The sequence below is a fragment of the Hetaerina americana genome, unplaced genomic scaffold, assembly GCF_022747635.1.
Source record: "Hetaerina americana unplaced genomic scaffold, ioHetAmer1.1.p SCAF_7, whole genome shotgun sequence".
Classification (NCBI taxonomy): domain Eukaryota; kingdom Metazoa; phylum Arthropoda; class Insecta; order Odonata; family Calopterygidae; genus Hetaerina; species Hetaerina americana.
The window spans coordinates 80,874,049-80,898,664 of NW_027287316.1; the positions used below are offsets into that span (position 1 = coordinate 80,874,049).

Here is a 24,616-nt window from a genome sequence, read left to right on the forward strand (position 1 = left end):
TGTAGCATGTCTTTTAGGCCCTTAAAGTGCCCTTCTTTAAACAAGTTAATTTTCCTTACAGGCATCTTATTTCTGACCCCATGAAGCGAAAACATGGCATTCGGGAACATTCGTGGCTAACAAATCAAGAATATTATGGCCCCTAGTTGGTGAAGTGACAAGTTGATTAAATGAGTTCCACGAAAAATAATTCAATAGCGATCCGCAGATATCTTTGTTTTTACCGCCCGTATTACAACTGTATGTGCTCCAATCAATAGATGGGACATTGAAATCTCCTTGATATTATAACGTCGCAATTATTATATCGGATAATAAACCTTTGATTTGCCGATCTAATTCCAGCATTGAATTATCTCTGTCGTCCGGCGGTCTGTAAAATGCGTATACGTAAATTGTTTTGGATTCAGGACTTTTAATTGAGCGCCAAATTTAAATTTTCGAAATGTAAAGAAAGTTGGGAAACATTGAGTTGATGGAGATGGGAGGAAGAGCTGAATGGGGTCAGGGGCAAGGGAAAATTATCCAGGGAAACGGATGAAGGAGATGAAAAGTAGGATGAGGACAAGGGGTAAGAAAGAACCAGCCATAGGACTCAATCCGAAGGTCAATTTGAAAGGTGAGGACTGACCATTACGCATCAAACAGCCCGTTGCGAAATTGGCGAAGCACGCATCATCGGCTCGGCAACCAGTTCCTTATTCCCTGCGACTCCTAGGGTTTCTCATGAAGATCTGGTGCCGGGAAAGTCGAATAGATTAAGCGAGGCTAGTGGTGTTTAAATTTGAAAAGGCCTTACCCGAAATGGTAACTGGTCCCAGTGGTCAGCAGCTCAGCGCTCTACCCACTGGACCACCACTGTCGAAAGGAAGGAGGGTACCGAGACCGTTGGTGACGAAATGCGGGAGGAGACGAGGGAGGAGCTGACCAATGGCATGAGAGGGTTAAGCACCACGGCGGTGCACAGGAAATGCTGCTACGCAGGTCAAGGGATGATGACCATTTGGTTTCCCTTCCAAGAGACGTGGGCCCTCAGGGCAATTTAGTCTTCCTGCAGGAGTCAAGTCGAATTACAAGTAAATGTTCAAGTCTTTTTTTACAATTACAATTAATTTTTAAATGTAAACAAGAAATTGCGAGTAAATTTTCAAGTTGGCATGTTTGCATGTGTGTGGGGTGTAAGGATTTTTGCATGAATTTATGCCATGTATTATTTGTAAACTGCATGAATTTGTGGATTTTGCATGCGGTTGTTTTTCTTAATAACGGGTGGTGCCCTAACACCCCCCACCATACACACTTGCGGCAGCTTGCGGGGTATTTAGTAGATGTAGATTTAGAATGAATGTGCTATCGACAGACGACCCGTGAATTGGCTCTCGGCTAGGAGAAACGACTCCCAGGGAGGAGATACGAGGCTTGGTTCACTTACGTACCCGTTCGTGGCCCCAAGTCCCCCAAGTCCCTGGTCAAGCGTAAAGTCAAACCTTTCGCATGAACGATTCAGGAACTGTCGCTAGTGAGCCATTCATTTTAATTTCGCAATTTGGGTGTAACCTCAAAGGTATCGCCCGTCTAATCTATTGGAGTGCACACATCATATATGCACCCGAATCCCGACATTTTCCTCCCATGGGCAGCCGCTCCTTTCCTATTCACTGCAGATGAGGATAAAACTCGAGCTGAGGGGACCACCCCACGGATAAATATTTATCATCAACCGCGCATTAAAAGTGACATACTATGCCCCGCGTTTCAATGGTGCTTAAGCAACATCATCTGGCGAGGTAGCACGAAACATAGTTCACCTTAGATTAAAGAAGAACGGTGGGTAAGAACTACTGCAAGGATGCTGCGAAAAGAGCCTGGGTACAGGAGAGTTCATCGATGACAGTGACTTCAGTATCCCGTATTCACTTTTAAATCTCCGCTCATTTTTTACAACCAAAGTCGCGTCACACACGAAAAATGTAAAATGTTAAAAATAGGAATAACTTTCATTTCCATGGTTTAATTAATTTATCATTTATTCTGCCATTGATTTTCCTTCTTTTGTTGAAAATTATTTTTCAATGCTCTTTTGACCAATGTGCGACATCTGTCCAGAATGTAACTTACGTTTTGAAATAAAATATCAACCTGGCAACTGGACAAAGTTTTATTATATTAATTTGAAAGGCACATTCTTAAAACTATTTTTCTACTAAGTCGCAATTTATATTGAGGTATTTATCACTTCGATACACAAGCTTCTCAATTTCGTCCCTGAAGAAATATACCATTTTATATTTTAACCACTTGTTTCAACACCAGCATGCAATTCTGCGTTACTATAAAAGCACTGTGTTGCAAGCAACGTCCAGCTCGTGAGATCCGTAATCGTAAATCGGCAATTTTCTCGAATATTTTCTTTGATATTCTTTGTCAGTTCATCTGTCACAAGGCTTGACCAACCACTACGGTCCTCGTCGCGGAGATTGTATCGACCAATTTTAAACTGAATGCACTACTGCCTAACTCTATCTTCACTCATTATTCCGTCTCGGTACACTTCACAAATTCGCCTATGAATATCATCGATTTGCTTGTCGTTTTTTGGCAGCGAAAACCTAATTACAGATCGCACTTCTTAATTCGCGGGATTTTCCATTGCAGTGTACATTTTAACAGTTCACAGGGTGAGTAAATTATAAGAACCGCAGTCTGCACACACGAACACTACAGGGTGCGTTGACTGAGTGTAGGGACGTTTAGACACCAAGATGGTGGTGGCTCTAGCCCTACCCACCGACACACGCTAGGCCTAAACGTAAGTTATATTCTTGAGAGCCCACGTATATTTTGCCCGCCGTTGTTTCGTTCTCTTATCTTCGCGGCCGTCATCCCCTCATTCTTTCCCTCCCCCTTCTGTTCTTTTCACTCCTGTCCTTTCTATTTCTGCCCTCCCCTCGCACTGACTGGACGTGGCAAGGGAGCTGCGTTCCGTTGCGATGGTGATTCTTAAGCAGCGAATTGCGAATATTAATTCGCAGTCGTATAAAATTTCCCTGACAACAAATATTAATTTCCTCCCTTCTTTCGAAAGCGTCCAGGGGACCTCCGGACCCCTCTCCGAAGGTGACCGAACCGCTGCCCCGGACTAAAATCGGAGGCGACTGCTTCTTCACGCCAGCCCGATGACCGTCCCACGGTGCACGAGCACTCCCCCCCTCAGTCTCGTGCCTCCCCTCCACCAGCGGCTTCTTCAAGACGCGGAACGATTTGGCCGAGGACCGACCGCGTCAGTTTCCATGCATTACACCATTTTACAATCTAGATTCTTTGCTAGTATTAATCGACTCACTAGTATTAGTACTAGTATCTAGTATTAATAAAAATTAAATAAATGCTATACAACGCTGGTGCGACACTTGGCAATTAGAATTAAACTTAAAAAATGTGCGTAGTCATAAATATTGGGAAAAAGAGTAATTCCCACCCGAACGCCTACTGCATTGGGAACCCCGAAATGAAATGTGTAGACTCCATTAAATACTTGGGCGTTACTCTCACTCACGATCTCTCCTGAGTGAAACACATACGGGGAATATGTGGACAAGCTACGAAAAAATTAGGATTTATTAGAAGAATACTTGGTATATGTGACGGAAAGGTTAAAAAGTAATGTTATCTTTCGCTGTCTGGACCGCATATAGAAAATGTTGATAGTAAATGGGATCCTCATAAAGTTGGATGAATTGCCAAATTGGATCGCGTGCGGTATATACCTGTAGCAGTTAGATTTGTAAAACTATGTAACAGGGTTGCACCCAATGGTGGTAGGACTGATTTTCTCTGGCGCGAACGGAGCGGTGGATGGGGGGTCTGCCTGGCAGGGTAAGGTGGAGGGGGCTCTTAGCAACAGACCGACACCAACCTCAGTCACCTGCGGGCTGTCGTTGAGTGAGGACACCGTTTTTAGTGAAGCAAGTTTTTTGTCCGCGTCGAAAAACAAAATCAATCTGAGTTTAGAGCAACGTTATTCCGTGAAGTTTTGTGCGAAACTCGGGAAGACGGCAACTGAGACCCTCGATATGATCAAGCAGACTTATGGGGACACTGCCTTAAGCCGTTCCACAGTATTTGAGTGGCACAAGTTGTTTAAAGAGGGTAGGGAGCTCGTTGAAGACGACCATCGCTCCGGACGGCCGTCGACGGCAAGAACCGACACGAATGTGGACAGAGTGAGGACACTTCTGAACACAGACCGACGCTTAACCAGGGAAGAAATTGCAGACCAGTTGGTTCCGTCTACATCCAACGTCCAACGCATTATTTCACAGGATTTGGCCATGCGCAAGGTGTGCGCCAAGATGGTGCCGAAAATTCTGCCATGGCGCGCTCGTCGTCAGACAGCTCCTGGCCAAATACGGCGTTGCCACGTTGCCGCACCCGCCCTATTCTCCCGATCTGGCACCACCGGACTTCTTCCTCTTCCCCCTGATGAAAAGACAGCTCAAGGGACGACGTTTTGACTCGATAAAGGCCATTCAAAAGGCTTCGACGAGGGTCATCAACGGCATCCCCAAAGAAATTTTCCAGCGGGCGTACGGGGAATTGGAGCAACGTTATACTAAGTGTGTAGCAGCTCAAGGAGCATACTTTGAAGATTATTAAGTCGATGTAAGTATATCGTCAATAAAATTCTTGTAAAAAAATCAGTCCTACCACTTTTGGGTGCGACCCTGTATGATAACATGAGTAGCGTATCCAAGATATTAGAGCAGCTAGACTGGGAATCACTGAATGGAGCGAAGGTTAAATTACAGATCGAAGCTCTCGCATAAATTGGACGGGAGTCTCTTTAACAGTGATGTTGTAAAAATGTATTCTTACCCACATCGTACTGCGTTAGGAGAGATCATGTCAATTAAAAGAGAGAGATTAAGTGTAGAACAGATAGATTTAAGATGTAATTTTTTCCACGAACGATAGGGGAACATAGTAACATTGTTTGACCGCGGTACGGTCAATTTCGGGTAAATTTATTCTGGTGCGCATTCAACCCCAGCCACGCCCCGGCGGTGACTTGCAGGGTATATATATAAATAAATACGTACACAAATAAAGCTTTGGCGTGCGTTTTTTAGTGATTGAAGCTGATGCGATCCATCGATCATTCGCAGGCAAACGGCTGTCCTCCGTCATTTTTATGTAATTTATTAATATGAAAAGAAATGCATTTTAGGACTAGTATCATTGCATATTTAGACGTTATAATAAGACATATTTTACCAGCAATAAATATTTCTTTTTCCTGCATACTTTAAGCTTCCCAGGCGACGACGACTCGAGTTACGCCACACATTTTCGACATTACAATATATTATGCATTAGTTCATCAGACTAACATTGTTCGACCGCGGTCGGGTCATATTCGGGTCGGGAATATTCCATTATTCTTGCGTGTATTCACCCCCTGCCGCACGCGGTGACCTGCAGGGTATATGTAAATAAATTAATAAGACAAAATATTTCGTGTATCTAGCGCGTCTCTTTTATCCAGACGCTTCCTTGCTGCGAGAAGATTGATGTTTGTAATGATTGATATCCAAATCCTTAATTTTTACCAGAAATGATTATGTATATCTAACTGCGATCGACATGTAGTGACGAAATGGCGGTTACTTGATGAATTAATTTAAGTGTATAGCTTGTTCAAATTATTTCCGGTCATCAAGTACTTCATTTTACCGAGACTGCTCCCTGTAAACAATGAGCTGGTCACTGGTCACTCTCACACGCGATCCAGCCTCCCTCTTCTAACTGACACTCGTCTCTTGGTACGCAGGTGCTGCCAGGTCTCTACGTGGGCAACTACAGGGACTCCAAAGACGCGACGCAGCTGGACCGATTTGAGATCACGCACATCGTGGCCATACACGACGCCGCCAGGAGACTGCACCCGGTGAGTAGTCCGTACACACTGCGCATGCGCGCGTATACACCCCTCCAGAAAACCAAAAGCCTTCGACATACCAGTTCAATGGCTTATTTTGCCACTTTTCTGTCTCGTAGGTGTTTCGTTGGTAAGATAACTAAAATCTATGAGCCTGGAAAACTCGAAAATGTATATTTAATTTTCACATCAGAATGACAAGTCTCTTTGGACAAAATCCATCCACGGGTAGGACGCCTTTGGCCGTAATTCAACATTTGGCAGTGGAAACGCCCAAACAAATTAAACAAAAGCGTAACAACTCGGAAGTATTTTTCATTGAAACCTAAACGTAATCCCGAGGAGCGCCATTTTTATTTGAACATCAAAAGATCAATGATTCAATGAGTTATTGACGAGGGAACTGAAGCTGGCGAAGAAATGTACATTTTCTTACCTTGCTCACTATTTAGCGAGTACATTTAGAGAAGGTAGTTCGTGCACTCATTTTAAAGCTTTATAAAACTTTTTGACGTGAATGCAAAAGTGATTCCACTTTACGTGACCATCTTGTAAAAAGGGCGAATTCCGAGGGAAAGGGAAGATCTAAAGAAAAAATTCTATTTAAAAAGAAACTGCTAGAGGATATGATTTATAGACTAATTCTTTACTCCGACTCGCGCACAGAGGCAGAAAGAATAGTTGGCCTGAGTAATTTAATAAGTTACCGTCAGAGATAAAATACTGTCAAAATCACTAGAGATGAAAATAAATACCGTTTGGGGAGAGTATTTTGCTGGCTCTAAAGATAATTTTTTTATCACTACTGTTCGACATGTCCCTACGATGATTGGGATTTGAACACCATCCCTCATCGTTAAATATTTTCGAAGTAAAAACTTTCCCCGAAGTCTGGAGTCGAAACTGGATTGCTAGATATCCGACCGAGGAGTCCTACTCCGATGCAAATTCGGGGAACAATGCAGTTGTCAAAGCAGAGCCAGCATAAGCGCTTCCGAGGGTTTACAGAAAATACAGGGTTCGTCCGGAAAATAAGTGTACTGAGCTCAGGAAAAAAAATTTATTACACTTTTACATATCTTAAGCTAATATTCCTCAAAATAGGACCCTTGTGAGTCGATACACTTGTTCCAGCGGCGTTCCCATTCCTGGAACGCTCCCGCGAAGGCATCATCGGGAACCTCTCGAAGACACGTCGTCACGGCCTCTTTGACGGCGTCCAAAGTCCCGTATCGCGTTCCTTTCAAACTCCTCTTTATCTTCGGGAACAGAAAGAAGTCCGGTGGTGCCGAGTCCGGGCTGTAGGGCGGGTGCGGCAGCGTTGCCACGCCGTGCTTGGCCAAGAAGTCCGACACGACAAGCGCGGTGTGAGACGGCGCATTGTCGTGATGCAGCCGCCAGATGTTTTTGATCGCTGGCCGGACGCGGGCGACTCGTTTTCGAAGCCTGTCGAGCACTAGGACGTAAAATGCAGCATTTACAGTTTGTCGTTCAGGTACAAATTCGTAGTGGACGACTCCCCTTTTGTCAAAAAAGACAATCAAATCAGTACACTTATTTTCCGGACGAACCCTGCATTTTCTGACTAAGACAATTGCTTCGGATGAGAGAACGATGCGGCCGTCCGTCGGGCATTTCTTCTTCTCTCGTGCGAGTGTTCCCCTCGCATTTGTACCTACGTGTACCCTAATGGCTCTCTCCCTCACCAGGACAAGCACTACCTGTGCGTGCTGGCCTCGGACTCCCCGGACCAGAACCTTTCCCAGTTCTTCCCGCTGTGCAACGACTTCATCCACGCCGCCAGATTGCGCGGAGGAAACGTCCTCATCCATTGGTGAGTGAGAAGTGACCTCCAGGTCCAAGCACGTTCGCTAATACAAATACGCGGAGCTTTGATGGAGCGAAGCAGCAGAGGGGACGGCCTTTTGGTTTTGCGCTCTCTCAACTCACATTAACAAGGCAATGATTTTACATTCATTTGCCTACAAGGTCTGTCCCAAAAGTAGTAGGACTGAGACGATCAAGCACTTAGCTACGACGGTTTAGAAAGATGTACTGAGTGGGGGTGTTCATTGTTTGGTTACCTTGGTGCCCTCGGCTGTGGCGCTGGTGCAAACGAGGCAATAACCTCACCGCTCCACTGCGATCTCTAGGCACCCAAGGAAACCTCGTTCATCCAGACTGCACGTGACTGGAAGTCATCCATATTAACTGATACATATATCCTGATAAAACGTAATTAAGAATGCGTCGTCCGGGATTTAATTTTGTTTTTTTTTTAATATTGGCTCCTTGAACTTTTTTAACAACAGTTTTCTCTCATAATTTCTAAGCAAAGCCGCTTTTTCATTTTCATTTTTTCCCCTTTCATACACAGCATACGTCCGCTAACGTAACCCCGCAAACATTTACCGTGGAGAATAATCTACGTACTTTCACGAAATCCATTTTATATCTGAATACAGGTCAGTCCAGTTATTATTTCACTGCTTTGAGAAATCACAATACTGAATCGCAGATCTTAATTTAAACAATTTTTTGCAATAGGAAATTTGTTATTCTTTCTCTAAAATGATGATTTGATATTTTGTGGGAATTCCATCTGGATGAAGCGGATATCAGGATGGATCTGGAGAGCTGGGCAGCAAAGTGAGTCCGCAAGTATATCCCTTGAAGTGATTCCCGAAGAAGAGAACCTTTAAAACAATTTTAGAGTGTAAAAATCATTCGCCTTGACCGGGATTCGCACCCAGATTCCTCAATATCCGGTCAAGCGCTTTAACCAGTTAAGCTATCGAGGCGTCCTTTTAGACTCTAAAATTTTGTGCGTAAAATTTTTCCTGTGACAATTTCTGAAATTTTGCCCGTGATATTGTGCGTAAGATATTTCTTCACAACATCTTGTTCCTTTAAAAAGCCCCAAAATTTCAGAGTCTAAGAGGAAGCTTCGATAGCTTAACTGGCTAAAGCACTCGACCGGATATCGAGGGATCCGGGTTCGAGGAATCCCGGTCGAGGCGAATGATTTTTACACTCTGAAATTGTGGCATTGAAATGCGGATGACTCCGTTAAAAGTTGCTGCTGCGGCTTCTTCCGCAGTTTCGTGGAAGGGAGACTCTTTCCCTTTTCTCGAGATGCGAGTGAATTTCCTTCCGTTTGAGCCACGAGGTTGGAACACAAAAGCGGCCGTTCGTCGAGATGGCGCACCCACGGTGCATTCCACACAATCACTGTAAACAGCTTCTATGTTACACTTTCTCACTCGGTGCCCTCGATAGGCTCGGGCATTTACAGCGCCGCCCAGGACCCCCCCCTCCCCCTTGACCCTTCAACGAGGAGCGCCCGTCCTCTCTACCGCACAAAAAAGAAGGAACCCCACCCCAGAAACGGTGGCATTCTTCCCCCCCTCGGGTCCTTTCCCTCAACGGTCCCTAGAGGCCATTCAAACGCTTAACGTCTCGTACCCTGAGAGGGTGTCGGGGTGATTTTAACGTTTCGTCGGGTATGAGAGTCACCGAGAAACAGGCAACCCCAAATTACTTGAATAGGCTTCTTCTCCGCCGGAACAGTGCGCAATCTAATCAGGATAGGCACCGACGAGCCGTCATTATTCGTAATTTTGCAAAAACCATTTAGGACGTTTTACTTTCATTCGAGGGCTGGTAAAATTTTATTCACTTTTGAATGGCCAAGCAGTGAGATCGTCTGCAATTCCGTCATAAAAATGTTATATAATGATATATGTTTAGAAAAATGTTATATAATACATAAACATAGCATTTTTCATGCAACTTCAGATAGCTATATATATATATAAATATATATATAAATGTATGTATATATATATATATATGTATATATATAGTCCAGTGGGTAGAGCGTTGGACTGCTGACCGGAATGTCCCGGGTTCGATTCCCGGGCAAGGCACTCTGGGCACCCGCAGCTCCACCCAAGCTCAAGTGATTTTTCGGGTACCAGCTCTTCCTGGGAAACCATTACCGGCACAGGGAAAGGAACTGGCCCCCCTACCCTAATGTCTGAATTTCATACGCCGTATAGGGCTTTGTACTGGGTGATCTCTACCGTCACCCACTAAACCGACCTTCACATAGTTTATAGGGTTGATTACATATATATATATATATATATTATATTTATATATATATTATATATATAATATATATTATTTATATATATTATATATATATAATATATTATATATATATATTATATATATATATATATATTATATATATCCTATACGCGTCTATATATATATATTTATTAATTCACATGAAATAGATATAAGGGAAAGGGGTGCAACGCATATAAAAGACAAACACAGGAGCCTTATATATATGTGTAAAGGCAAGACATACTATGTGGTACGACATATTATACACTATAGACATAGATATACTATGTACTTGTATATATGTATATATCCCTTTCCATGGGCTGCAAATTGGACGTGATAAGTGTGTGTGCCCTCTTTCTATCGCCCGCAGCCTCGCCGGCATGTCGAGGAGCGTGACGGTGGCCGTGGCGTACATCATGAGTGTGACCAGCCTCAACTGGAAGGAGGCGCTCAAGGTGGTGCGCGTGGGCCGGGCCGTCGCCAATCCCAACTTCGGCTTCCTCAAGCAGCTGCACGAGTTCGAGGAGTCGCGCCTGGCGGACGTAAGAACTCGTTCGCGGGGATTGCGGTGCAGGGGATGTGCTCCTCCCTGGGCGCGTGGAGTGGCTCGGGATGAGGGATTGGGAGTGAGGGCCATCCTCTACCACCCCTCCCCTCCATTCGAAGGACCGTGGGCACTCTTTGAGTCACAATACAAAATGTCATCTAACTAGATGTAGATTTTTAGAATATAGAGACACAAAGAAAGGACACTCACAATTTGTTATTTTACGTTTCGACAGCACGTCGTCTTCAGAATGGCGTTCTCGGGGAAGAGCGGAGAGGATGTGCGGGGGAGAGGTGGGGAAAGGAGAGGTAAAGGGACCAATAGGAAATGAACAAGGGGGGGGGGATATGTAGGCAGCCAATTGATGCATTCAGTGGGCTTGGTTCAGCCCGGGCGGTTTGAATGATTGGGCCACCCAGATATGCGCCATCTCGCGGGTTCTCACCTCTATTATACTCGCAGATTTGGGAAGGATTTCAATCACCGAAACAGAGAAGCAGTCGTCAAAAGATTGATGGTGGGAAGCGGTGTGAGTAGGGATGGGATAATTAAGAAAGGTGGGAGATTTGGTGGAATATCGGTGGTTATTCATGCGGAGGGAAAGTGCGGTCGTGCATTCGCCCACGTAGAAGGCAGGGCAGAAGTTACAGGAGAGGCGATATATAATATTTTTTGAGGTACAGGTGGCGAATGGTTGGGAGTTGGTGCTGAGTGAGGGGGAGGGTCTTAAAAGATGACAGCATTTGCAGCGTGGGCGGTTGCATGGTGCGGATAGGGGCGGGGGAGAGACGGGGGTGCTTGAAGTTGGATTTGTGGACTTAAAGATGTCTCGCAGGTTCGACGGGCGTTTAAACGAAACAGAGGGACAGTGTGGGAATAAAAGTGATGTGGACTGAGTGTTATTGATAATTAGGAAGAGGTCACGGATTAGATGTTTAATTTTGCGTGTTCCGGGGAAGAAAGTGGTGATAAGATTAGGGCATTTTGGGCGGTTTGGTTTGGGGAGGGGAGTGTATTGCGTTGACGGTTTGAGGATTTTACTGTTTAGCAGTTTTTCAGGGTACCCACATTTTCTGAGGGATTCATGCAGCTGGTCCAAGCATTTCTGTTGGGAGGGGGTGTTGTTGCAGAGACGGAAGCCACGGATAGAGAGTGAGAATGGGATGGAGCGCTTTGTGTGAGGAGGATGGCAGCTGTCGAAATGAAGATATTGTTGCTTATTGGTTGGTTTAATGTGGACTGAAGTGTGAAACGTATTGTTTTGGAGGTGAATATCGATATCTAGGAAGGTAATATTTGAGTCGGATATAGAAGAAGTGAATGATACTGAGGAGGAGGAGTTGAGAGAGGAAATGAAAGAGGATAAAGTTTCGCGTCCGTGGGACCAAAGGAGGAAAATATCATCGATATAGCGGGCCCAGAAAAGTGGTTTTAGGGTTTGTTGTTGCAGAAAGTCGTGTTCTAGTTTACCCATAAAAAGATTGGCGTATGCAGGAGCCATACGCGTGCCCATTGCAGTGCCTTTTATTTGTAAATATATTTTGTCATTGAATTGAAAAGCATTTTTGGTAAGAACGATTTGGCTCAATTCGAGGAGGAAATCTGTGGATGGGGTGTGTGGTGTGGATCGTAGGGAGAGGTAATGTTTCAGGGCTTCTTAGCCTTCTTTGTGGGGAATGGAGGTGTACAGAGATGTGACGTCTATCGTGGCCATGAGAATGGTTGTGTTGTGCGGAATTGAGATTGAGTGTAGACGTTCCAGAAAGTGGTGCGAGCCTTTAATGTAAGAAGGGAGTGAAGTGGCTATTGGTTGAAGGTGGTGGTCTATTAATGCGGAGATTCGTTCAGTGGGTGAGTTGATGCTGGAGACAATAGGGCGTCCGGGGTTATTGGTTTTGTGGATTTTGGGTAGCAAATAGAAATGGGGAGTCTTAGGATTAGGTGGTGAAAGAATGGATATGTCTTTGGGGGAGAGACCTTCTTTGGGACCGAAATTGGAAAGAAAAGAGAGAATATCCTTTTGATAAGAAGGGTTTGGGTCTTGGGGCAGGGGGGCATAGCAGGAAATGTCATTTAATTGGCGCAATGCCTCGGCGTTATAGTCTACTTTGTTTAGCACGACAACGGATGACCCTTTGTCCGCCGTCGTGATTATAATATCTTTATTTGACGTTAAACGTCTGAGAGCTTGTCTCTCAGAGGGGGAAAGGTTGTCTGGTGGCTTAAGGGAATCTATGAATTTTTTGTCGGAAATCTTTGTCAGAAGGAGATTGATAAAGATTTCAATTGGGTGGTTTGATGGGAGTGGTTTGGGTTCGTTTTCTGAGGCTGGACGGAATCGGGTAAGTGCTGGGTTAATGGTGGGGGAGTTCGAAGGGAAAGGCTGGGATTTCCAATGAGCATGCCAGCGTAAATTCCGGCAGAAATTTAATGTGTCGGTGATGATGTTAACGTGGTTGGTTCTCGGGGTGGGGGAGAAGGAGAGGCCTTTACTTAGTAGCGAAAGCTCGCTATTGTCGAGGGCCACGGACGAAAGGTTCACTACTTTGTTTCCGTTTTCGGGTGTCGGGTGCTGGGTCGGGGACTCTTTCGGTTGACGCCTGGGGAAAACGGGTGCTTTGCACGGAGGATATGGCAGGTTGTAAAGGGTTGCTAGATCCGGTTTTGAAAGAAAAAGGGGTGGAGGTGCGGGTGGGGGCGGCGATTGTTTAAGCGGCAGGGAAAGTCCCACGCGGAAGAAAGACTGGGTGAGGGTAGAGAGCTTTTTCAGGAGGCCCTCACGTCTTCGAGTGAGATTTCGAAGTGCCGAGGAAAGTATATGATTAAGTGCTGGAATTAAATGAGGGGCTGAATTGGATATAATTTTGGCTAGAGACAGAAGGTTGGACCGATGTTTACTGAAAAGAGAGAGGTAGTGCGATAGAACATCACGCATGAGTGACACGCACGCACTTTCCTCGGCACTTCGAAATCTTGAGTGAGTGTCCTTTCTTTGTGTCTCTATATTCTAAAAATCTACATGTGTTTTTATATATTTGTATATATATATATATATATATATATATATATATATATATATATATATATATATATATATATATATATACAAACACACACGAGGGCGATTCAAAAAGTAAGGTCTCCTATTTTTTTCATAAAAAAATCAAATTTAATCTCAACTTATGTTCATCGTTGGAAAGACATCATTTAGCTATTTTTCTACATACGAGGGTCATCCGGAAAGTAGTACCCGTTCGTGAAATAAAGACACAAAAGTAAATATTAACAAACATAAAAAATTTTATTTGAAAGAGGATACTTTAAACTACTTCTCAACATAATCTCCAAGCAAATTAAGGCATTTGTCATAACGTGTGACAAGTTTCTGTATTCCTGCTGCATAGTCCTTCGCCGCCAGCTCATTGAGATACGCGAGGGACCCATCTTGCACAAATTTTTGCATAATGCAGATGGTGTTTAACAATTTCATGAACAATTGTTCGAGAAACATTGGGAAAATGCTCACAGATGTCATCAATTGTGACGCGCCGATCGTTCCTCACGAATTCGTCAACTGAGCTCACCAGTTGGTCTGTAATGACAGACGGTCTCCCCGAACGCTCATCGTCGTGTGTGTTCCCCCTCCCCATGTTGAAGTTGCGACACCACCGCCGAACAGACGACTCGTCCATTACATTGTCTCCATACACCTCCTTTAATTGGCGATGAATATCACATGGGCGAACGTTTCTTGCATTGAGGAATTTAATCACTGCCCTCACTTCACAACTGGCGGCGTTCTCAATTTTTTTAAACATTGTAAACAATCACAGAAACAACACAGGCAATGCTAGCGTCACGCAACTTGGCTCAGAGAAGGCAGACAAGCCACTGAAGCTATCTGACCTCGTCCAGCGGCTACTCGCATCGTCAGCACTTCATGCGGCACGAACGGGTACTACTTTCCGGATGACCCTCGTAGTTGCCTTGACGATCAATTACTTTTTGCATCCTTGTAAACAGCTTTTAATACCAGCGTCGTACCTTTCTCCGCCGCGTCACGAAGTCAAATGACGACTGCTCCTTGCATTTAATCGTCTGACTTGAATTTCTGTCCTCCAAGGTGTTTCTTGAGAGCAGGAAAAAAGTGGCAGTCGCTGGGGGCAACGGCTGGGCTGTTAGGCTGGGTAGTTGATGATATCCCAGCCGAATTCAATGAGTAGGGTGGTCGTTTGATGTGACACATGTGGACGTGCAATGTCATGATGCAAACACACTCCTTTGGTGGGACACCTTGTTGTGACCTCCGACATAATATTCTAGAGAAGTAGCCACTCTCTTCATTTAAGCTTTTCTTTATCTCATGAAGGGTGATTCTTCGGTTATTGCGCACCATCTTGTTAATTGGAGCCACCGTTGATTCCGGCAAACGCTGCTCACCGTGGACGTTTTCCCGGCCATCAAAAAACTCCCTGCACCACTTCCGCACTTTTTTGAGTCCATACACGTCTCACCGTACACTTCCACTATATAGCGATAAATTTATAACGGAGAAGCAGTCGTCAGTTAGCTTCGCGACGCGGTGGGAGAAAGGTACCACGCCGGTATTAAAAAGCTGTTTATAAGGATGCAAAAACTGATTGATCGTCAAGGCGAATATGTAGAAAAATAGCAAAATGCTCAGCGTTTCCAACGATGTACGCAAAGTTGAGAATAAATTTGATTTTTCAAGAAAAAAAATAGGAGGCCTTACTTTTCGAATCGCCCTCATATATACGAGGTCTGTTCGGAAAGTAAACTCCGTTTGCGTGTAGCGAGCGCAGTAGTGAGGGGAGAGCCGGTTGTTTGCTGTATTGATACAAATATACACTAGGGCAATACGCCTCGAACTTCATTGTTTGGAAGGCTGCGTCATTTTGTCGTTTGTTTACAGTAGCAGGGAGTCAAAAGGAACAATGCAATTGGAAATCCCGCCAATTCTAAAATCCGTTCAATGATAAGGTTTACACTGGCACTAAACTTCAAAGTTGCTGGCAGTCATCATCGGGAAATTAGTGCTGTGCACCGACCAAGTGATGAGTGACAATGTTGTGCGCCAGTGGTGTCATTAGTTTAATAGTGGATAGACACACGTCCATGACGTCCGAGAACTGGCCATCTGCCAGTTCGTCCGTCACAAGAGTAGGCCGACTGACCACTGCGGTCTTCATCGTGAACATCGGTGCTGCGGCCATTTTTAAACTGAGAGTGCACCACGCCGCCGCCTTCACTCATTACTATTCCGTCTCCATGCACCACACAAACACACATGCACACAAAGGCATTCAGGTGAATGGGGAAGAAAGTATCATATTTTACTGTTTCTTAGATAATATTGCAACAAAATAAAATAATCCACTTCATCCGTTGCCATCATGGTATTCCAATTGGACCAAACATTTCAGACGAAGCACATCAAATTAAACATGAGGAAAACAAGAATTCAAATTATTGGAAACAGAGACAATGGAAGCTCCTTATGCGTTAAAAAAAAGATAAATTTGAATAGATGGAAATTCGAAAGTACCTCGGAAGTGACATAATGGCGGATGAAAGAATCTCGAAAGGATATCAAGCTAAAAATATCTCAATCTCTGTAGGCATTAATCACAAAGGTTTAACAAGTATTCTAAATAATGGTAAGCCCAGAAACTAGGAAGAAATGAAAGCATATACGAGTATGTGGAGCTGGTGCTCTATGGCTCGAAAACGTGGACCATTGGAAAAGCAGACCAGAAAAGAATATTATCCTTCGGAGATTGGATACGGAGGAGATCAAATGGACTGATAAGAAATGAAGAATTATACAGAATAGTTGAAGAGGTAAAATGATCTATGAAGGAAAAAGGGATTAATAGGATGAATCGGGCACAGTATGATGGACAAGGACTTACTAAGGAACCTAATATAAAGGAGAGGAGATGATGGGAGAGCAAGGGGCAAGCACTACGTAATAAACCCAAAGAGTTTGTCCGAATAGATGATGGAGCGGAGGAGTTATTAACAGAGAGGTGTTGAACCAAACTATCCCCTGATTGTAACCTTTACGTTGATGACAATAGCATTTCACAACAAGATATGAAAATTAACTTCCCCTCAAAATAAAACGTCACAAGTGCGTCACGGAAGATTGTGCCGTCATATGACGCAGGTTTCCATACGTCATGTCATTACACCAGAAGTCCAGCTTGAGTTGTCGAGACAGAGTTCAGATCCATCTGAAAGGTCCTGTTTAGCTGTGTATGCTAATGTCTTCAAGTATCGGGCGTGGTCTCCAGTAAGATACAGCGGAAGAATGTTTATTCTTTCAACCTGTAGATGGCGTATTTTGTTACCGCTGACGCAGTCCAAGCAATTTTCGATTAACGTTGGGGAAGCGACCTGTACAGTGTAAGCCGACTTACGTCGAAGTCGCGCAAATAGGAAACGTTTTCAGGTAACTTCGCAATATGACGGCGTTTAACGTTTTCTGGATCAAATGTTGATAATTTTAAAACAATTTAAAGCTTCAAATTGTAAGGATATATTAGGTAAACAATTTGTAGTTTTGGTGTAAACTTGATTTTTATGCTCACAAAATAATGATAAAACACTTGTCTGTAAACTTTAATCGCTGAGAAATGGAATAAATGTCCGGAGTTATGACCGAGTGAATATCAATCATAAGAGTGAATTATTTCGGAAGGATATACCAGAGCGCGAAAAGGATTAATGCACATGCATTGCGATAGAGTTGCAACATTGACTGTTACTGCAGCTGTTTTTGTTCACAAAATACGCCACGTTAATAACAGTTCCGCTGTCATTAACGTGGGGTATTCTGTGAACAAAAAAGTTATTTTTGCTTTGGCTTACATTGTCTTCAGTACCAGTCTGAGACCAAAAAATATTATTGCTGGGTGAGAAAAGGCTGCTGTAATAAGGAGGGGAATGTGAAGATCCATGTAGATTCGTATTCAAGGCGACGAAAATAAAAAAAACTATTTGAATATGAGATTAAAGGGAAATTATACTAAAAGAAGTTTGACAACAATCGAAGTTTAACGTAAATCGAAGTTTGACGTAAATCGAAGTTTGACGTAAATCGAAGTTTGACGTAAATCGAAGTTTGACGTAAATCGAAGTTGGACGTAAACAGTGCTCTTGATAATCACGCTCACACTCCCTCTGGTGCACAGGAGCGGCGCCGTCTGAAGGAGCGGTACCCGAGTATGGCACTCGTGGACTCCGACGAGGAGCAATGCCAGCACCTGCTCATCTCGTACCAGAGCCTCATCCTGTCCCGCGACATCTGCGACGGGCAGTGCGCCTACGGCCAGGTGTGCCCCACCGGTCTCTGCAGGGTGTCCAGCAAGAGGTGAGTGGGTCCCCTTCAGGCCAGGGAAGTACGACCCCTCGATCAGGGGGGTGTGTTTCCCGATACCAATCCCTTGCCAACATATCCTTGTCGAGAAATACAGAAAATTCTCACCCTACGCCCTGGTATCGAGATATCGGTCCCAAGATCTCTTATAGAGCCTAGACATTCTGGGAATTCTGGGACAGCGGCATTCCGGGAATTTTGTTTGCCCCAACCTCTGTATTGACCCACGCAAACGCGTCCAGACGGGCACTCTACGTCGTGCGTATTGTCGCAAAGTCCGTACATTATGAAAGCTTTGATTTGTTTCCGATTTTAAATTATTTTTTTTCGGATTTTGGAATACTCGTAGTTAGGTAATAAGGTATCTTGTCCTCGGGACCCAAGTCCAAGACCTGATTTAATAATTATCCACTTAAAAGTGCAGATGACCTTAAGAGGGAAGGGCAATGGCGGGAGATGAGAGGAGAGTGAGTGTAGGACAGGGAGCGAGAGGGGAATGCGATATTCTAAGTGAGATACTACTTGGACCAGTCAAACGCGGGCTTCTTCTAGGGTAGTATTTGGGGTGAAGTGTTATTGGGGTGGATGGAGGCGAGGGTAGGATGTGGAGACTTCGCAGCCATCACTAAAACTCACTTGTTTTGAGGGAAGTTAGGGTACAGGGTCTCAGAGAGCGAAGGACAGGAATTAGGGATTACAAGGGACTTCTATGGTTACGTATTAAGTGGCTAATCAGAGCTGCAATGCACTGACCCATACATAGACGGTGAAGGCAAACAAAGAAACTTTGGACTTCCACATAAAGATTTAATATTTCACGACCATGGTTTCGATGCTGCGAATCATCGCCCGATGATGATGGGCAGCATCGATACCAGCGCCATGTGAAGAATTAAATTTTTATTGTGGAAGCGCAAAGTTTCTTTTTTTGCCCTCATCATGAAGGAATTTTCATAAAGTTAAACCTGAAACTGTTATGTTTATCAAAATAGGCAGGCTAGAATTTGCACCCATAGAGGAATCGTAGAGAAGGCTGCTGGAGATTCTAGATGAATTGGTAAGGGATGGTAGACAATCCAGGAGGCTCTTTCGGGGAGAGTGTGATTCACCCACACTGGAGTGTACTATTCATTCCCTGCCACACACCCTAGCGATGGCTTGCAAGATACTAAAATATCTATCTGTATCTAAATATCTAACGTGAGTTGCATCTTGCTCGATCACAGCGTGTCTGGGGATGTTGGAAGGATTGAGGGATCTGGTAGTTTCAACGATTCCACCGTTTGTTCGACTTCTCTTAGCAATGTTCGATGCACCGTTGGATTGTACCTTGGAGGTGCCCCTAGTAATCCCCAGGATGAGCAAAAGATCTTTGAGACCGGCTGGGAAAGATACAACGCCCCGGCAGTATAAGCGATAGAGGGGAATGGAATGTGGTGAGCACTGGAGTAATGAGCGGTGTATGGTCTATTAGGGATATTTCTGTTCAGACGGGATTCTTGGTGAGGATTTGGAGAGGGGACCCTGCCAGGGTATCTGTGTGTGTGTGTGAATGGTCGCGAGGGCCCCGCTCTGCTACTAACCCTAGCATCCCTTTCCTTCTGCAGCAGGATATTCCGCCGGAAGCCGTCGCAAAAGAGCACGCCGCCCACATCGGGCCGCTCCTCGCCCAGGATGCTGCCGCCGACGCCGCCCTCCGTCCGCTTCCGCAGGAACCTCGTCTCGTGCCCCTCGTCCGCCTCCCTCCCCGCCACGCTGCTCTCGGAGACGGCCTCCACCGCTTCCTCCTCATCCGGCGGGGGCGCCATGGGCTCGCCCTCCCGCTCCGCCTCCCGCCTCAGTGTCCTCTCCGACGTGGACGCCCCGGGCGGAGGGGCTTCGGGTGGGGCGAGACCCCGGACCCCGCTCCCCCCTTCGGGCACGTGGAGGGCCCGGGAGAGGGCCGGCTCCGCCCCCGTGTCGCCCCGGGCCTCGCCACCCGTCACCCCCAGGCACAGCTGGCTGTTCAAGAAGTCCTAATGGCGCAGGGGAGAGTCGAATGGGACGCCGCCGGGCGCCAAAGTGACCCCTTTGGGCCGGATGGGGGTCCGCGTGGGTGAGAGCGGGGTGGGGTGGGGAGGAAGGTGACCCATTCTTGAATTCGGATTGGGTCACCATGATCAGGGTTGAATGGAGAGGCTCGAAGCGAACATTTGGGAGCGAACAAGAGAACGACTGGTCGGCAGGAAGAGACATTTGTGGGGTGTCCCGCCACATCCCTGGACCACATAAGGAGAGGAAGGAGAGGCCCCAACGGGCCCTCTGTGTCCGGACTGAAGAGGTCCGAGCGCTATTGGGTGGGTGGGGGGAGGTTGGGCATGTCAGTAGTGCACAGCTCTCGGCGCCAGTAGAATCAGTCTTTTTCACACAAAAGCCTTTGGCAAACCAATGCGCCATACAATCTTCGAGTGCGGTCGTAACCTAGAGTGCTGCAGAAGAATGTATACCAAGCTTGTAGCCTGGGAACATGGCGGTCGGCCGCAAGTATCGGCTTTTGACTTTACCCTGCGCACTGCCCGGCTGTGCCCCCGCACCTACGACCTGACATCGCCACAAAACTCAACTGTGTTCGCCCGGTATTTTATTATTCCATATTAACTAATACATATACACATATACATAGGTATAGAAATATATTACATAGATGAAAGGCATTCAAATGTTGAAGCCTATTGTCGTCAATGTTCAGGATTGGATAACGGCCGGGCTATGCAGAATGTCCTGAAGCGACGTTTCCCGCAGAATTCTTGCGCAACAATACCGTGATTTGAAATAGATGGGAGGGTTTAATGAAATGGCTTGTCTTGAATCGGCCGTCGTGCAGTTCTTCTGGATAGTTGAGAGACGATTGGTGGGATTCGCTGGCGACTGTTGCGCGCTGGCCAATCAAGTCTTCCGCCAAAAACTGTGTCGACGAAGGCTGTCCACATGTTCGAATGGGGTCGTCATCTGTCAGAGTCCTTTATCTTTATTTTTGTCTTGGGGTTTCTCTGAAGGGCAGGATGTTTCCGCTGCGCGCGCTGCTTGAGCCATAGCGAAGGAACGGCGTTGGCTGGGTGGGAGGAGAAATTCGTTCGCTTCCTGGACTAATTCAGTGATGAATAAAAACTAACGTTTTGTAAATTTTACCAATCCGAATCGGGGTGAATACCATCTGAACAACTTAACTGGCTGGAATGGGAATAGCTTTCTCAGGGAACGCTCTCATCGAAGGGTTTTTTTATTCGCTATTTCTCTAACCATATCAACTTCCCGTTCTTCGGTTGCCGCCGTCAGCGAATTGCTAAAAACTTATCTTGTGATACTAATCGTGCCGCACTTGTTTCTAAGCGGAAATCTTTTATGAAATAATATTCTTACGTAAACGCAACAAAAGCTAGAAGCTAAAAGCTTGTAGTAGGAGTTCACTTGAAGAATAATTTTTAGCTGACGTAACTTAAATCCTATTGCCGCCCTACTTTCGATGAATAAACGCTAGAGAAGGAATTAAAATCAGCTCATTAGTATCTCTGGTTACTCTATAGATACTTTTCAACGTAACACACTCACTGTAATATCCAGAATTATCCCCAGTTGTAGCAGTGTACACAGCTGTCCATAAGTTGTTAAAAACTTTTACATCACATTTTTGTCAAACCTGGACAGTTAATTGTAAAAGAAAAACGGCAAAGAGTCCAATCGTGCGCATCGCTTTCTTCCATTGAGCGAGTCCCGCCGTAAGTTGCCGAAGAGACCAATGGCGGCAACTGTATTCAGAAATATATCAATGCAGATATTTACTTCATGAGCCTCAATCCATTCTACGCACACATAGCTTCTCAATTCCAGGTAATGGAAAAACAATTCAAACATTCGACCCTTATAGCACTTTTCTTGATGAGAGGCGGCCAATGGGTTTTTCCAGGCGTTTTGCCCTGCAGGGTTAAGTAGATAGCTCGCTGCTCGGTGACGTATCAGTGACAATGTCTCCGACTAGCGGGACGCAACTAAAGTATTGTCTTGGCATGCCGTTCCGATACGCTGAAATGCAAATAGTTATTTAAAATGACTTATTGTTGTCGACACTAGTGTTCAGTTGCAGGTACAGGATACTTTTTCGCCATCTGAGAAAAATTCCGTAAAATGTACCTTTTTTTGCTCCTATCAAAAGCACGAGCCAATGATTTCACATTTCTGTTGCCCTGACCTGTTCACGCATCGCGATAAAGGAGAGAAATTAACGCCATTCAGAACTATCACGTGACTGGAGCCAGGGATAAGAATGCCAAATGCTAATTTCAGAGAGAGGCGCGAACTCCCGCCCAAAATGGGACATGAAGATCTAACAACGAACTTCACATTGTGACGCAAAGTGTGACCATGCCCAAACATCCCTCCGGGATGACCTTGGCCAAAGCCTGCGCTCATTATGATTGGTTCCGCAGTTTACAGTGAAACCGGAAGTGATCATTATACCGATCGCTGTTAAAGGGTCATTCACGTATAAAATTACACTTGTAAACTAGAATATTCGAGCCGAGCGATCGATCAATAATTCTGCTTTTGTATTTTATGGATCTTCGAAGAAGATGATTCGGGAAGCACGCGAATAAGTCTTCAGCTGTTTACTTATGATGACCTCCAAAGCAATCTTTTGAACTCTTGCCGCTTCCGGAAGATGGCATCAGTGTACAAACATCAGGTTATTCCTCTTAACGTACATGTTGACCAAAATGTGTCCCTTTAAGGTAAGGGTTGCCCGGGCTGCGCCATTCCTTCGCGGTGACAAAGTGGAACACCACACGCAGGGTTGAAGCGATTTCGTCCACGGCCCCTCGACGATCGATTCCAAGAGCGATCGAAGATATTTTCCTGAATTATGGCAATCATGTACATACATAACTTTACTAAGTATAATAACTGTATTTAATCGTGTGTGTGTGTGTGTCACGACACTTGTCATAGGTATTTAGAGGGTCTTGCACGGCTCCACGTACGCCTGAGTCTGACACGTCCTCTTTCAATTCGTCCCTGTCCACGCTCAACAATCAACTGCTCCTCGGCCAATCAAATGAAACGAGCAGGCCTCCTTGGAGGCGGTGTATGTAGCGACGGTGGCGCAGCGACGCGGTTTCTGCCCCGATCGCAAAGCACATCGAATGGTATCAAACAGATGAAGCCCGATACCCTAAGAGAAAATGGAAGGTGGAACATAGGACGACTTCCGTGAGTTTCGGTGAATTTAAAGGACTTGTACGTGAGATCAGTGACCTTGAGGTGACCGATGTCGTATCGTGTGTTTTTTTCGGGGTTAAAAACTTGGTTGCGCGTTCCAGGTGTTTTAAAATGGCGATGTGTATGTTCTTAAGGGAGAACGTTCAGCTCATTTTCTGTATGTCTCGGAGCAGGGTTCTGAAAAAATTCGGTGGCCCACCCTTGCCAGGTTTCCACGCGCACAGTCGACCGCAGCAGACCTCCGCTGTCGACAAGGCTATCCCCGCCAGTTGCCTCTTAAAGCCGGACCCATAAGCACAAACGGGTTGAGTCCCCCAGACGGCGAAGCGATAGACACGAGAATGACCTTTGCTGCCCCCCCCTCCTCCTTCTCCTTGGCTGGATCCAAAAACGAATCTCCTATCGGGCAAACTTACATTTGTTCGTAAATCACTAGAAGAAATCCAGCTAGATGGAGGCTGGACGCGAAGATATTCGGAGAATTTGAGACGTCGAATGAGTCGACCTCAAGGAGATGCTGCCCACACGAAACTTATTGGTTGTACTCAAAGGGAAAATAGTTTCGCCGGACAATTTTGAACGCAAACAATCCGTAAGGCACGACGGTGCTCATTATTCGTCTTAATTGATGCGAATCTACAAGATGGTTTACTGCGTTCAAGATATAAAAAAACCATTCTAATGTCTAAAGTTTCCAATAATATCCATTAAAATTTTAAATCACCCGAGCTTAAATTGACTTCAAAACTAATTACGGTTGAAAGAAATGTCCTCCATTTACACTGCCTTCTATTAGGTGAAAATTATTTAAATTCTCGGCAAAATTTTTAAAAAGACGCATTCCTCTAATTGTAAACAAATGATTGGCATCCAATAATTCTACTTAGAAATCATTTTGATATAATTTTCATTTCGAGAAGGATAAGGTCAAAACTTTCACTATTCAAAATTTAAATGTTTTAAAAACTTACCTTGAGGCCATTCAATCTCTCCGTTTCCTTTTTCTCTGAGAGATGAATTTAGACTATCGCTTAGAAATTGGCTTGCAGTAATATGGGTTTGAAATATTACGGTCAAATTCAACAGAAGGACTCCCACCATATCATTTGTACGTCCATTGGAAATGGAAGGAGTCCTTCGAATTGTGATCGAACGTTTACTCAGATAACCAATGACAAAACTCCAGACTTAACGCAAAGATTTCATTCCCGTGTCCATCGCTGGCTGCCATTAGCCGAGCCGACAGCGGTCGCCAAGACGACTCTGAATGATAAACAACTGCGTTTCTCCGAGGAAAACAGTGAATTGCAAAATGCGCTCTCGGTCGTTTACGCTA

General features: G+C 45.0%; 1 protein-coding gene across 1 annotated transcript; it reads left to right on the forward strand.

The window, feature by feature from the left end:
• Positions 1-899: 899 nt before the first annotated feature.
• LOC139696886 (tyrosine-protein phosphatase vhp-1-like) lies at positions 900-20,046 on the forward strand. The gene is made up of 6 exons (XM_071595767.1): positions 900-1,037; positions 5,831-5,947; positions 7,648-7,772; positions 10,449-10,620; positions 17,843-18,021; positions 19,635-20,046. Exons 1-6 carry the CDS (start codon positions 900-902, stop codon positions 20,044-20,046), a joined length of 1,143 nt encoding a protein of 380 aa, XP_071451868.1.
• The last annotated feature ends 4,570 nt before the right edge of the window (positions 20,047-24,616 follow it).

Excerpts from the sequence above, each read along its gene's own strand:
- LOC139696886 (XM_071595767.1), top strand. The coding sequence starts at position 900 with ATGCGGGAGGAGACGAGGGAGGAGCTGACCAATGGCATGAGAGGGTTA. Across the intron at positions 7,773-10,448 it reads GGAAACGTCCTCATCCATTG|CCTCGCCGGCATGTCGAGGA; the intron begins GTGAGTGAGAAG and ends TATCGCCCGCAG. Across the intron at positions 18,022-19,634 it reads TGCAGGGTGTCCAGCAAGAG|CAGGATATTCCGCCGGAAGC; the intron begins GTGAGTGGGTCC and ends TTCCTTCTGCAG.